Source organism: Loxodonta africana, chromosome 7 (assembly GCF_030014295.1).
Source record: "Loxodonta africana isolate mLoxAfr1 chromosome 7, mLoxAfr1.hap2, whole genome shotgun sequence".
Taxonomy (NCBI): Eukaryota; Metazoa; Chordata; class Mammalia; order Proboscidea; family Elephantidae; genus Loxodonta; species Loxodonta africana.
The window spans coordinates 15,770,060-15,784,577 of NC_087348.1; the positions used below are offsets into that span (position 1 = coordinate 15,770,060).

Consider the following 14,518-nt stretch of genomic DNA (forward strand, 5'->3'; position numbering starts at 1 on the left):
AATAATTGGTTCGCTGGGGTCCTGAGAAGAAACTCAGCTTGCCTGGAGCATTAGGTGCCTCAAGGCAAGTACTGAACGACCAGCAGGTTGTCGCAGCCTCAGAGATGAAGTTTCTGCTTAGAAATAGCTTCTGGGTCTAGGCGACCCCTCTGTCCTACTCCACTGCTTGTTCCCTATTGACTTTGGAGTCCGGTGCCTGTTTGCCCACTGAGCCAGGCCTCACCCTTCCTCTGCTCTGCATCACAGGAAAGCTGATCCCTTGAGGCAGGGTTTCTCAGGCCTCTCAGGCTGCTGGTATGTGGCTGGGCTCTGCTGATGCAGGGTCCTGGTAGGAGACTGGAGCAGGGAGGAAGAGAGAAACCCCAAGGTATTTCTCACCTTTCACTTCACCGTGTGCAGTGCTCTGGCAGCTGCTGTGTGGCTCCAGTTTGTGTTGGATACCTGCTGAACCCCCCAGGGTTTTAACTTCTACTGGATGCTGCAACCACTGGGCTGTCGTCATCTTGCTGCTTGTCTTTGTCCCTGTAGCCTACCACTGGTTATATATTCCTGCTCTGGCTGAAGTCTAGATTGTCTTTTTTGGCTGCTCAACTCTCCCTGCATTCTTTCACTTTAAATACTCAAGCTCCTGAGTAATGAAATGACCAGTATGAAAAGCTGGGTGCTTGTAGAGAAACTATGGTTTCTGGGACAGTCGTGAAGGAAGAGGAATGTCCCAGCTCAAGGACGTGCTGATTCTAGTTGTAGGCAGTGCTGATGTGTCTAGCAGCCACCAGTGGAGCTCGCCCTGCCCCCCCCCCCAGTTTTCCTCAAAATGAGTGGAAACATTACTTTATGATGCCTGAAATTCTGCCAATTAGAGATTTTGTTGGTATAATTAATAAGCTGTTCTTCGGTGCCATCGAGCTGCTTCTGACTCATAGCGATCCTGTGTACAACAGAAGGAAACACTGCCTAGTCCTGTGCCATCCTCATAATTGTTGTTATGCTTAAGCCCATTGTTGGAGCTACTGTGACAGTCCATCTCATTGAGGGTCTTCCTCGTTTTCGCTGACCCTCTACCAAGCATAATGTCCTTCTACAAGAATTGATCCTTCCTGACAACATGTCCAAAGTATGTGAGACATAGTCTCGCCATCCTTGCTTCTAAGAAGCATTCTGGTTGTACTTCCTTTAAGACAAATTTGTTCATTCTTTTGGTAGTCCATGGTATATTCAATATTCTTCTCCAACACCACAATTCGAAGGCATCAATTCTTCAATCTTCTTAATTCATTGTCTAGAGTTCACATACATAGGAGGTGATTGAAAGCACCATGGCTTGGGTCAGGCACACCTTAGTCTTCAAGGTGACATCTTTGCTTTTCAACACTTTAAAGAGGTCTTTTGCTGCAGATTGCCTAGTGCAGTGTGTCTTTTGATTTTTTGACTGCTGCTGACATGGGTGGTGATTGTGGACCCAAGTAAAATGAAATCCTTGACAACTTCAATATTTTCCCTGTATATCATGATGCTGCTTTATTGGTCCAGTTGTGAGAATTTTTTTTTTCTTTATGTTGAGGTGTAATCCATACCGAAGGCTGTGGTCTTTGATCTTTTTGATCAGTAAGTGCTTCAAGTCTTCTTCACTTTTAGTACGCAAGGTTGTATCATCTGTATAACACAGGTTGTTGATGAGTCTTCCACCAACGCTGACGCCCTGTTTTTCTTCATATAGTCCAGCTTCTCAGATTATTTGCTGAACATACAGATTGAACAGGTATGGCGAAAGGGTACAATCCTGATGAACACCTTTCCTGACTTTAAACCACACGGTATCCCCTTGTTCTGTTTGAACGACTGCCTCTCGATCTGTCTGCAGGTTCCTCATGAGCACAATTAAGTGTTCTTGAATTCCTCTTCTATGCAGTGCTATCCATGATTTATTATGATCCAGTAAGCACTCTCTTTAAAAAATACTCTTGCAGATTAGGGTGTAATCAGCCTGTCACCCCACAATGTGCATTTTTGTTACCATGCTGTTTTTCTCTCAGTGTAGAAAAGATGTTGGTTTTGGAGTCTGGTACAGTGTTTTGGTTAAGGCAGGGTAGATCCTGCCTCCAAAGGGGGAGTGTCCTAATGTTGGTCCTGTGGCTCTGTCTTCTTTGGGAAATGTTCACAGAGAAACGCTTGGTATATTTCTCAGAGAAAAAGCCAGCTCTATTGTATTACTTATCTTTTAAAATATGGAGCCGTGGTGGCACAGTAGTTAAGAGCTCAGCTTCTAACCAAAAGGTCAGCAGTTCAAATCCATCAGCCACTCCTTGGAAACCCTATGGGACACTTCTGCTCTGTCCTACAGGATTGCTATGAGTCAGATTGACTTAAAGGCAAAGGGTTTGGTTTGATTTTATTGTATTATTTGTCTTTTAAAATGTGTAAAATGTATAGAAACAAATGTGAAAATAATAATAATGATTATTTTGAGGTGATGGGATTTTAGGTAATTTTTTTTCCTTTATAGTTTGTTTTCAGAGTTCGTTGCAATGAAAATTAGAAAATTAATTTTGTAATTGGGGAGGGGCAGTAAACATTAGGGTAGTGTGTAGCTCAGCAATGGACTCAAACATACCAACAATCATGGAGATGGTACAGGACCCAGGCAGCGTGTTGTTTGATGCTCATAAAGGTGCCATGAGTCAGAGCCAACTCGATGGCAACTAATAGCAACAATATCAACACGTAGCTCAGGAATTTCTGGGTAGGAGGTTGGACAAAAATGTAGAAAGAAATGTGGAATGGTAGGAAAGAAAAAAATTTTTTTTTCCTGAAATGTTGCTTAAGGCCAGCTCTGTGTGATTGAAAGGAAACACTTTTCTTCCTCTGTTATCTTAACTTAAAACTCGGGGTAGTGATATTCAAGCTTGGTCAGCTGTACTGTTGATTAAATTAGCTTTAATGAGAAGCCCTGGTGGCATAGTGGTTAAGAGCTATGGCTGCTTACCAAAAGGTCAGCAGTTCAAATCTACCAGGTGCTCCTTGGAATCTCTATAGTGCAGTTCTGCTGTGTCCCATAGTGTCGCTGTGAGTTGGAATCGACTTGACAGCAGTGGGTGGGTTTTTGGGCTAGCCTGGGAACCTAACTTCTTTCTATAGTACTTTTTAAAATTATAAAGTCATTTTTAATTCCAGTCCAGAAGCTAATTTTGGGGGGAAGATGGGCAGAGACATGGTGTCTTGTTTTATACAGTGTGGAGCGTAGGGTCTGGCACACTTAAACTCATTAAAACCCATTGGCGTTGAGTTGATTCCAACTCATAGTGACCCTATATGACAGAGTAGAACTGCCTCATGGGGTTTCCTAGGCTAAATCTTTATGGAATCAGTTTGCCACATCTTTCTCCCACTGGCACACATAAGGACTCAATAAGTCCTTGTGGAATGAATGAGCAAGTGAGCAAATGAACGTCTTCCTGGGTAGAAGTCCACACACAAACAGGCACTTCATCCAGTGCTTGAGTCCCCTAAGCTGGCTCTAAAGCTTGAAAGGTGGAAGCCCTCACAGCTTCCCTTACCCCTCATCATGAGCACCCCAGGCCCAGGAACCTCAGAGAAGAAATCAGAATCATGGCCTGATATAGACTGAACTGGGACTTAACAATCATCTAGTCCAGGAGAAGCTAGTAATGTGATCTTTTCACTCCTGTACTTAGCAATTTGCTATACTTTCTTTCCTTCCCCCCAAAATTTTAAATACTTTTACGCTGAAATACATCTTCTTTTAGTCATTTGTTCAGCACATATTTGATGATGGTCGCCTATGGGGCAAGTACCGATGACTCGCAGGAATGAATGATGAACAGAGGCACAGCTCCCATCTCAGAGAGCTTACAGTTGGTGACATACTGTAACTGAAAATGGTGATTCCTACTGCTCACCTGACATGAGCAGTTGACAAGGGAGAATGGGCTGCTTGCAAGTTAAATCTTCGAGCTGTTCTACTGAGTAGAGGCCTCTCTTCTTCCCGGTGACTTGATTTTTTGTCTTGCCATCTTAGTATCTGTTTCTGTGCTTGCCAAAAAAATTAACTTGTCTTCCAGAGGTGTGTGGGCAAAGTTTTCATATCCGTTCTTTTCCTGACAGGTAAACTTTAATGAGCCCTTGTCCATGCTTCAGCGCCTTACCGAGGATCTGGAATACCATGAGCTGTTAGACCGAGCTGCAAAATGTGAGAACTCTCTAGAACAGCTCTGTTACGTTGCAGCTTTCACCGTGTCCTCCTACTCCACCACTGTCTTCCGTACCAGCAAACCATTCAACTCGCTCCTTGGGGAGACCTTTGAGCTGGACCGATTGGAGGAGAATGGGTATCGATCCCTCTGTGAGCAGGTAAAGGGGCCTGGGGACTCAAACACATTTCCTTTTAGAAGAGAAGGATGAACTTTGTTATTTTTTTTTTTCTTTAATTGCTCTCTAAGCGAAAGCTTACAATTCAAGTCAGTTTTTTCTACAAAAACATACACACACATTGTTACGTGACCCCGGTTGCTCTCCCTACAATGTGACAGCACCCTATATTTCCTGTGTCCATTCAGCCAGCTCCTGTCCCCGTCTGCTTTCTCATCTCACCTCCAGACAGGAGCTGCCCACATAGTCTCATGTGTCTGCTTGAGTTAAGAAGCACACTCCTCACCAGTATCATTTTATAGGCCAGTCTAATCTTTGTCTGAAGAGTTGACTTCAAGAATGGTTTTAGTTTTTGGCTGACAGAGCGTCTGGGGCCATGACCTTTGGGGTCCTTCCAGTCTCAGTCACACCTTTAAGTCTGGTCTTTTTACTAGAATTTGAGGTCTGTATCCCACTTTTCTTCTGCTCCATTGGGGATTCTCTGTTGTGTTCCCTGTCAGGGTGGTCATTGGTTGGTAGCCGATCACCATCTAGTTCTTTTGGTCTTAGGCTGATGGAGTCTCTGGTTTATGTGGCCCTGTCTTTCTCCTGGGCTCATATTTCCCTTGTGTCTTTGGTGTTCTTCATTCTGCTTTGCTCCAGGTGGGTTGAGACCAATTGATACACCTTAAATGGCTGCCTGCTGGCTTTTAAGACCCCAGACGCCACTCACCAAAGTGGGATACAGAACGTTTTCTTAATACGTTTTGTTATGCCAATTGACCTAGATGTCCCCTGAAACCATGGTCCCCAGACCCCTGCCCCTGCTACTCTGTCCCTCAAAGTGTTTAGTTGTATTCAGGAAACTTCACAGCTTTTGGATTAGTCCATTTGTGCTGACTTCCCCTATATTGTGAGTTGTCCATCGTTTATCTAAAATAATACTTGTCTTTACTATCCAGTTAGTGAATACCCGTCTCCCTCCCTCTCTCCCCACCCTTGTAACCATCAAAGAATGTTTTCTTCTGTGTTTAAACCTTTTACTGAGTTCTTATAATAGTGCTCTCATGTAGTATTTGTTCTTTGTGACTACTTTCACTCAGCGTAATGCCTTCCAGATTCCTCCATGTTATGAGTTATTTCATGGATTCATCATTGTTCTTTATCACTGCGTAGTATTCCATTGTGTGAATATACCATAATTTGTTTATCCATTTATCCCTTGATGGGCACCTTGGTTGTTTCCATCTTTTTGCTATTATAAACAATGCTGCAGTAAACATGGGTGTGCATGTGTCTATTTGTGTGAGGGCTGTTATTTCTCTAGGATACATTCCAAGGAGTGGGATTGCTGGATCGTATGGTAGGTCTATTTCTAGCTTTTTAAGGAAGCACCAAATTGATTTCAAAAGTGGTTGTACCATTTTACATTCCCACCAGCAGCGTATAAGTGTTCCAGTCTCTCCACAATGAGAGGGGTGACCTTTTGATTGCTTGGATGTTTTGTTTGTAGAAATTCCAGTCCCTGCCATCCCGGCATGCCATCCCTTTTCCTTCAGGACTTGATCATTAAACACCCTACGGTAGTGACTATAAAAACATAAGATGTGAATTTCAGATGTTTTTGTTGATGTTGTCGTTAGGTGCCATCGAGTCGGTTCCGACTCATAGCGACCTTATTCACAACAGAACAAAACACTGCCCGGTCCTGAGCCATCCTTACAGTCGTTATTATGCTTGAGCTCATTGTTGCAGCCACTGTGTCAGTCCACCTCGTTGAGGGTCTTCCTCTTTTCCGTTGACCCTATACTCTGCCAAGCATGATGTCCTTCTCCAGGGACTGATCCCTCCTGACAACACGTCCAAAGGATGTAAGAGGCAGTTTCACCATCCTCGCCTCTAAGAGCATTCCGGCTGTACTTCATCTAAGACAGATTTGTTCGTTCTTCTGGCAGTCCATGGTATAGTCAATTTCTTCGCCAACACCACAATTCACAGGTGTCAGTTCTTCGGTCTTCCTTATTCATTGTCCAGCTTTCACATGCATATGATGCGATTGAAAATAACATGGCTTGGGTCAGGCTCACCTTAGTCTTCAGGGTGACATCTTTGCTCTTCCACACCTTGAAGAGGTCCTTTGGAGCAGATTTATGCAATGCAATGCGTCTTTTGACTTCTCGACTGCTGCTTCCACGGCTGTTGATTGTGGATCCAAGTAAAATGAAATCCTTGACAACTTCAGACTTTTCTTCGTTTATCATGATGTTGCTCATTGGTCCAGTTGTGAGGATTTTTGTTTTCTTATGTTGAGGTGCAATCCATACTGAAGGCTGTGGTCTTTGATCTTCATTAGTAAGTGCTTCAAGTGCTCTTCACTTTCAGAAAGCAGTGTTATGTCATCTGCATAACTCAGGTTGTTAATGAGTCTTCCTCCAATCCTGATGCCCTTTTCTTCTTCATGTAGTCCAGCTTCTCAGATTATTTGCTCAGGTGTTTATCAGTAGCTAATTAAGACCCCTAATGAGATGGATTGATACAATGTCTGCAACAATGGGTTCAAGCATAGGAACAATTGTGAGGGTGGTGCAGGACCAGGCAATGTTTCGTTCTTTTGTGCACAGGGTCACTGTGTCGGAACTGACTTGATGGCATCTAACAACAACAACAGCATCTTTTCTTTCTCCTTTCTTAATTTGAACCTCTAATTTCTTGCAGGTGAGTCATCATCCCCCTGCTGCTGCGCACCATGCTGAGTCCAAAAATGGCTGGACGTTGCGTCAAGAAATCAAAATCACCAGCAAGTTTCGAGGCAAATACCTCTCCATTATGCCCCTCGGTAAGGCCACCGTGTTTGTAGGTATTGATGCTGCAGGAATAAAATTTTTCCTGACATGATGGAGAAGGTTTAGGAGGCAGGATCCCAGAGGTCTGATTCGGGCACTGAGCCTCACTAGGTCTGTGGCTTTGGGTAGGTCATTTAGCTTTTCAATTACCAAATGAGTGAGGGGGTCAGAGACTTTGTGAACCCATCCAGTTGTAAGTTGTCTTCTTGGTTATATGTAATGCATCTTTAAGGACTATCTTAGAACAGAAATTCTGAAATACATTTGTTTTTTCATTCTATCTGACTTCATTTAACTGGTGTCATTTCCCACATTATGCTAGAAATTAGGTTCTGTCTGTTAATCAGAACTCTTGTGATTGCAAGGTTAGGTTTCCAGGCTAGTCCCTCCCCCTTTTCTCCTCCTTCCTCTCTCTCTTTCTCTACCGGATGAGCTGGGTATAGTTTATGTAATGGCTAACTTCTAGGTAAGATGAAACTTGATTTTAAAAGATCCTGTTGGAATGCAAGCTAATTGTGTGTCAAGATCAAAAAGATAAGACCTGAGAAGAAGAATCCTAATTTACAGTGTTCGAGACCCGATACCTTGGGGGAAATAAAGTTATTCAAAAAGTGTCGTAGAGATTCTTGCTGCTGTCATTACTGGATCAGATGTGTTTGGCCATGTGTGTGCTGAGGAGTGAACACTGGTCTACAGAAAGAGAAAGAAGCACAGAGCAGATGTTTAGAGAAAAGAGACCAAGTGAGTCCCAAGAGAAAGAGCTGGCAGTAGCTGTTATCTGATGGCTTTCTTTTTTGTGTTTCTAGTCTTTCATAGCCACCCACAGTTCTTGAGGGAGGGACCTCAAGCCAAGGAATGCGGGTGGCCTCTGGAATTTGAAAAGGGCAAGGAAACAGATTCTGCCCTTAAACCTCCAAAAAGAACATAGCCCTGCCGACACCATGATTTTGGACTTCTAACCTCCAGAACTGTAAGAAAATTAATCTGGGTTGTTTTAAGCCATTAAGTTTGTGGTAATTTGTTACAGGAGCAGTAGGAGACTAATACAGGGGATAATAGTACCTGCAGCTGAGGTATCAACAGATAATTGAGCACTGACTGTATGCCAGAAACTGCTCTAGGTACTGAGGATACAATGGTAAGCAAAACCTACCTTGACCTTGTATTAGTTTCCTAGGGCTGCCAGAACAAAGTACCACAAACTGAATGGCTTCAAACAACTGAAATTTATACTCTAACAGTTAAGGAGACCAGAAGTCCGAAATCAAGGTGTCAGCAGGGTTGGTTCCTTTTGGAGACTCTGAAGGATAATCTGTGCCAAGCCTCTCCTAGCTTCCAGTGGTTCCTGGCAATCCTTGGCATTTCTTGGCTTGTAGGCTCTTCACTTCAATCTCTGCCTCCAATGTCACATGCGCTTATATTTGCAAAGAACCTCTTTCCAAGTAAGGTCATATTCTGAGGTTCTAGGTGGACGTGAATTTTGGGGGGTCCATCTTTCAACACAGTACAGATCTCCTTTAGCTTGTATTCTTTTGGGAAGTAAAAAAAGTAAACAAATACATAAATAACATAATTTTAGACAGTGGTAATTCTATGAAGAAAATAGAGTAAGGGGAACTAGGAATTAATGGTTGAAAAACAGAGATGTATGTGTGTCAGTAGTCTCATGGGTAGAGTGGTCAAAGAAACCCTCTCTGAGAAGGTTCCATATGAACAGAGACCTAAATAACCGAAGATGACTAGGGGAAGAGTGTCCCAGACAGAAGGAACTGCCAAGACAAAGGCCCCGAGGTGGGAGCAAGCATGGCATGCTTGACAGGCAGTAAGAAGATACCTTAGCTTCCTAGTGCTGCTCTAACAGAAACACCACAAGTCGTGCCTTAGAGAAGAGAAAGGTACTATCTCACAGTTCAGGAGGCTAGAAGCCCAAATTCAGGGTGTCGGCACCAGGGGAAGGTCCTTGTCTCTTAGCTTCTGCAGCCCTGGCATTCCTCAGCTCCTTGGTGATCCTTATGTGGTGCCTGTCTGCCCCAGTTGTACTTGCATCTGTGTCTATTCTGTTCTTCATATAAACCAGAAGTAAGATTTAGGATCTACCCTATACTGGTATGACCTGAACTGATTAATGACTACATTGCATTATGGAACGTGATTATATTATATTACATTAGAGTACACCCACAGGTCAGCGTTCTAACACATTTTGCGAGGGCACACTTCAATCCATGATAGAAGGCCATAGCAGCTGATTCAGAGTGAGCAACGAGGTAAGTGGTGGATGATTTCAGAAGGGCTGTTGGGGACAGATCTTGTAGGGTCTTATATGCCATGGTAAGGAGTTGGGTTTTATTCTAAGTGTCGTGGGAAGTAATCAAGGGTCGTTATATAGTGTGATAACTTTATATGACTTACGTTTTTAAAAGATCGCTTTGACTAGAGACTCTAGGGATGAAAGGATAAACTGGGAGACCAAAAGAAGATTGTTACAGAGGTTCAGGCAAGAGATGATGGTGACTTAAACTGTAGTGGTGGTGAAGGGAGTGTTGAGCAATAGACTGAAGATATATTTAGGTAAAGCAAATATTTTCATGATGGCTGTGAAGATTAAATGAGGTAATGCATGAGGAGAATGTATTACAGTGCCTGGCACGTGGTGGTGCTCTTGCCAGGGTTGCTGTCATTATCATTAATGTCATTATCACCATTGTCTTCCTCATCATCATCCTGGTCATCGCTGCTGCTCCAACTATCATAACCCAAACCAACCCAATGCCGTTGAGTCTATTCCGACTCATAGCAACCCTATAGGCCAGAGTAGAACTGCCCCATAGAGTTTCCAAGGAACGCCTGCAGATTTGTACTGCCAGCCCTTTGGTTAGCAGCTGTAGCAATTAACCACTATGTCACCTATCATGGTGACTTTAATATTTTGTGTAAGAAAGATGTGGCTAAGTCACAATTAGAGTGTTCTTTTCATTAGTGGTTACTAGGAAGCTAGAGTTACACTGTTACTGGAATTGACTATATTGTTAACGTGTTTATAAATTTTTTTATTGTTTTGAATTTCCAGTTAATGTCTGAATGGTTCAAACCATTGGTTTTGGTTTGGTATTCATTTGAAATCAACCCAGAGGAACAGGAGACACCTATGTCTGCTGAGTGCCTATGTTTCAACAAGTTTCTTTGGAAACTAAAGACATTTTTCTTATTTACTCTGCACAATGAGATGAGATCACCCCAAGTTTATCGGATAAAACCGAGGCCTAGGAAAGTCAAAAACACAGCTAGGGTTGCACACCTAATGAGCGATGAACCCAGGATTGAATCCAGTTCTGTCCGATTCCAAGATCTGTGCTCTAGCCACTACTCCTGTTTTTTTTTTTTTATTATTATTACTATTAAGGCCCATAGATAAGTGGCTTGCTTAGGGTCACATAGGTAGTCACTAACAATGGGGCCCCATCCCCAGTCCTGACTACCAATATGTGCTCATTCCACAATATAATTTTATTTTTTTGTGTTGGGGCAGATTTGACCTGTTCCCATAAGTTGGGCAGTTGGTATTACAGGCACAAGGAGCCCTGGTGGCACAGTGGCTAAAACAGTTGGCTGCTAACCAAAAGTTCAGTGGTTCGAACCCACAAGCTGCTGTGCAGGAGAAAGTTGCAGCAGTCTCCTTCCGTAAGGATTTATAACCTTGGAAATTCTGTCCGTCACTATGAGTTGAAATTGCAATGGCCATGGATATTACAAGCACAATGGTAAAAATACTGGAGTTTTTGTTTTCATTTTTATCTCCACTGCTGCAGAAAATAGATTTCTGGCTGATATGTATCATGTATCAAGGTTTATCATCATTCAGTTGCTCTTGAATGTTGAAACTTGCTCCTAAAGATAGAGTAGCTAAAGTGAAGTGGAAGAAATGATGACATAAAAGCTGAACAGAAGATTTCCAAGGGCAGCTCGAGAAGACAGAATAAAGTATTATAATGAAATGTGCAAAGACCTGGAGTTAGAAAACCAAAAGGAAGAAAAGTCTGGACATTTCCCAAGCTGAAAATACTGAAGAAAAATTCAGGCTTCTGGTTGCAATATTGAGGGATTCTACGGGCAAAATATTGAATGATGCAGGAAGCATCAAAAGAAGATGAAAAGAATACCCAGAGTCACTGTATCAAAAAGAATCACTCAATGTCCAGCCATTTCAGGAGCTGGCATATGATCAAGAACTCATGGTATTGAAGGGAGACGTCCATGCTGCCCTGAAGGCTTTGATGAAAAACCAGGCGCCAGGATTTGATGGAATACCGATTGAGATGTTTCAACAAACAGATGCAATGCTGAAAGCGCTCATTCATCTGTGCCAGGAACTTTGGAAGACAGCTACCTGGCCAGCCGACTGAAAGAGATCCATATCTGTGCCCATTCCAAAGAAAGGTGATCTAACAGAATGTGGAAATTACTGAACAATATCATTAATATTACACACAAGTAAAATTTTGATGAAGATAATTCAAAAATGGTTGCAGCAGTATATCAGCAGGGAACTGCCAGAAATTCAAGCTGGATTCAGAAGAGGAGGTGGAATGAAGGGTGTCATTGCTGATGTTAGTTGGACCTTTGCTGAAAGCAGATAATACCAGAAAGATGTTTACCTGTGTTTTATTGACTGTGCAAAGGTATTCAACTGTGTGGATCATAACAAATTATGGATAACATTGCAAAGAACGGGAATTCCAGAGAACTTAATTGTGCTCATGCAGAACCTCTACATAGACCGTGAGGCAATCCTTCAAACAGAACAAAGGGATACTGCATGGCTTAAAATCAGGAAAGGTGTGCATCAGGATTGTATCCTTTTACCATACTTAGCCTGTATGCTGAGCAAGTAATCCAAGAAGCTGAACTGTTTGAAGAGGAATGGGGTATCAGGGTTGGAGGAAGACTCTTTAACAACCTATGATATGCAGATGACACAACCTTGCTTGCTGAAAGCAAAGAGAATTTGAAGCACTTAACTGATAAAGATCAAAGACTGCAGCCTTCAGGATGGATTATACCTCAACATAAAAACCAAGAACCCACTGCTGGCAAGTCAATTCCGACTCACAGTGACCCTATAGGGCAGAGTAGAACTGCCCCACAGTGTTTCCAAGGAGCGCCTGGCGGATTTGAACTGCTGACCTTTTGGTTAGCAGCTGTAGCACTTAACCATTACGCTACCAGGGTTTCCACCTCAAGATAAAGAAAACAGAAATCCTCGCAAGTGGACCAGTAAGCAAAAAAAAAAAAAAAAAAAAGAGAAAATATTGAAGTTGTCAAGGATTTTGTTTTACTTGTATCCACAATCAATGCCTGAGAAGGGAGCAGTCAGGAAATCAAACGACGTATTGCGTTGGGCAAATCTGCTGCAAAAGATCTCTTTAATGTATTAAAAAGCAAAGATGTCACCCTGAGGGCTAAGATGTGACTGATCCAAGCCATGGTATTTTCACTTGTCTCATATGCATGCAAACGCTGGACGGTGAATAAGGAAGACTAGAGATGAATTGATGCTTTTGAATTACGGTGTTGGCAAAGAATGTTGAATATAATACCATGGACTGCCAGAAGAACAAACAAATTTGTCTTAGAAGAAGTACAGCTAGAATGCTCCTTAGAAGTGAGGATGGCGAGACTTCGTCTCACGTACTTTGGATATATCAGGAAGGATCAGTCCCTGGAGAAGGACATCATGCTTGGTAGAGGATCAGCAAAAAAGAGGAAGACTGTCAATGAGATGAATTGACACAGTGGCTGCAGCACTAGGCTTAAACAAGACAGTGATTGTAAGGATGGCACAGGACCAAGCCAGTGATTCATTCTCTTGTACATAGGGTCACTTTGGGTCAAAACTGACTGGAAGGCACCTAAAAACAACAATAAGAAGTTATATTTTATCCATAAATTAAAAAGTCAAGAAAAAAATTTGATCAGAGGTTCCAACATTTAGAAGTTCATAAATCTTTTTTAATTTATTTTCTTTTGTTAACTAGGAAATGCCAATAGGAGGAAACCAGTGCCTTGTTTCTAGCTAGCACGGTGCTGTTTTTCTAATACTTGGCTTAATTTCTGTACGTCTCTGCTTCCAGGTACCATTCACTGTATTTTCCATGCAACTGGGCACCACTACACTTGGAAAAAAGTTACCACGACAGTGCACAACATTATTGTTGGGAAATTGTGGATAGATCAGGTGAGTAAAAGTCCCCACAATGCTTCTGAAGTTCAGAAGAATATCTCTTTGGGTACATCCTTGCAGTAATTAGGACATGTGAGTTGGGCGCCAGAATGTTGTTACTGGTTCATAAGTTTTTGCTAAGGAATTTCTCTCAGGCAGTATCCCTCTCCCTCTGTCCATCCACCTGCCCAATTTCTTTATTAGGATAATGACATATTGTTGCTATTTATAAATGACCAAATTAGAACATTCATTCAGTGACTATACGACTGTGTTGGGCACTGTGAAAGGTGTAAGAAAATAGTAATCATGGTCCCCATTCTTCCTCTTTTCATTATTCATGAAACATTTATTGCCAAGGTAGTATAAGAGATATTTTAAGGTAATATCTTACTAATTGCCAGGGTTTTTCTTAAGACAATGTTGTTGGTAGGTACTGTCGAGTTGATTCTGACTCGAGTTGATTCTGACTCACAGTGACCATATTTACAACAGAATGAAACACTGCCCATTCTTGCAGTAGCTATGGCATTTCATCTCATTGAGGGTCTTTCTGTTTTCCGTTGACCCTCTGCCTCACCAAGCATGATGTCATTCTCCAGGGACTGGTCCTTCCGGATAGCATGTCCAAATACATGAGACGAAGTCTTGCCATCCTCACTTCTAAGTAGCATTCTGGCTGTACTTCTTGCAAGACAGATTTTTTCATTCTTCTGGCAGTCCATGATATATATTCATTGTTTTTTGCCAATACCATAATTCAAAGGGATCGATTCTCTGATCTTCCTTAATCATTGTCTAGTTTTCACATGCGTATGAGGTGATTGAAAATACCGTGGCATGGGTCAAGAACACCTTAGTCCTCAAGGTGACATCTTTGCTTTCTAACACTTTAAAGAGGTCTTTGGCAACAGATTTGCCCAGTGCAATACGTTGTTTGATTTACTGACTGCTGCTTGGAAGGGTGTTGATTGTGGATCCAAGTAAAATGAAATCCTTGATGTCAGTCTTTTCTCTTGGTTATGAAGATGTTGCTTACTGGTCCACTTGTGAGGATTTTTATATTGAGGTATAATTCATACTGAAGGCT

General features: G+C 42.2%; 1 protein-coding gene across 1 annotated transcript in view; it reads left to right on the plus strand.

Annotated features, from left to right (window-relative positions):
- The window catches only part of OSBP (oxysterol binding protein), a 35,452-nt gene that overhangs the window by 16,808 nt on the left and 4,126 nt on the right, over window positions 1-14,518 (plus strand). Inside the window, exons 8-10 of the mRNA XM_010599140.3 lie at window positions 4,123-4,368; window positions 7,081-7,201; window positions 13,340-13,443. Coding sequence (XP_010597442.3) covers window positions 4,123-4,368; window positions 7,081-7,201; window positions 13,340-13,443 — 471 coding nt within the window. The remainder of the gene's footprint in view (window positions 1-4,122; window positions 4,369-7,080; window positions 7,202-13,339; window positions 13,444-14,518) is intronic.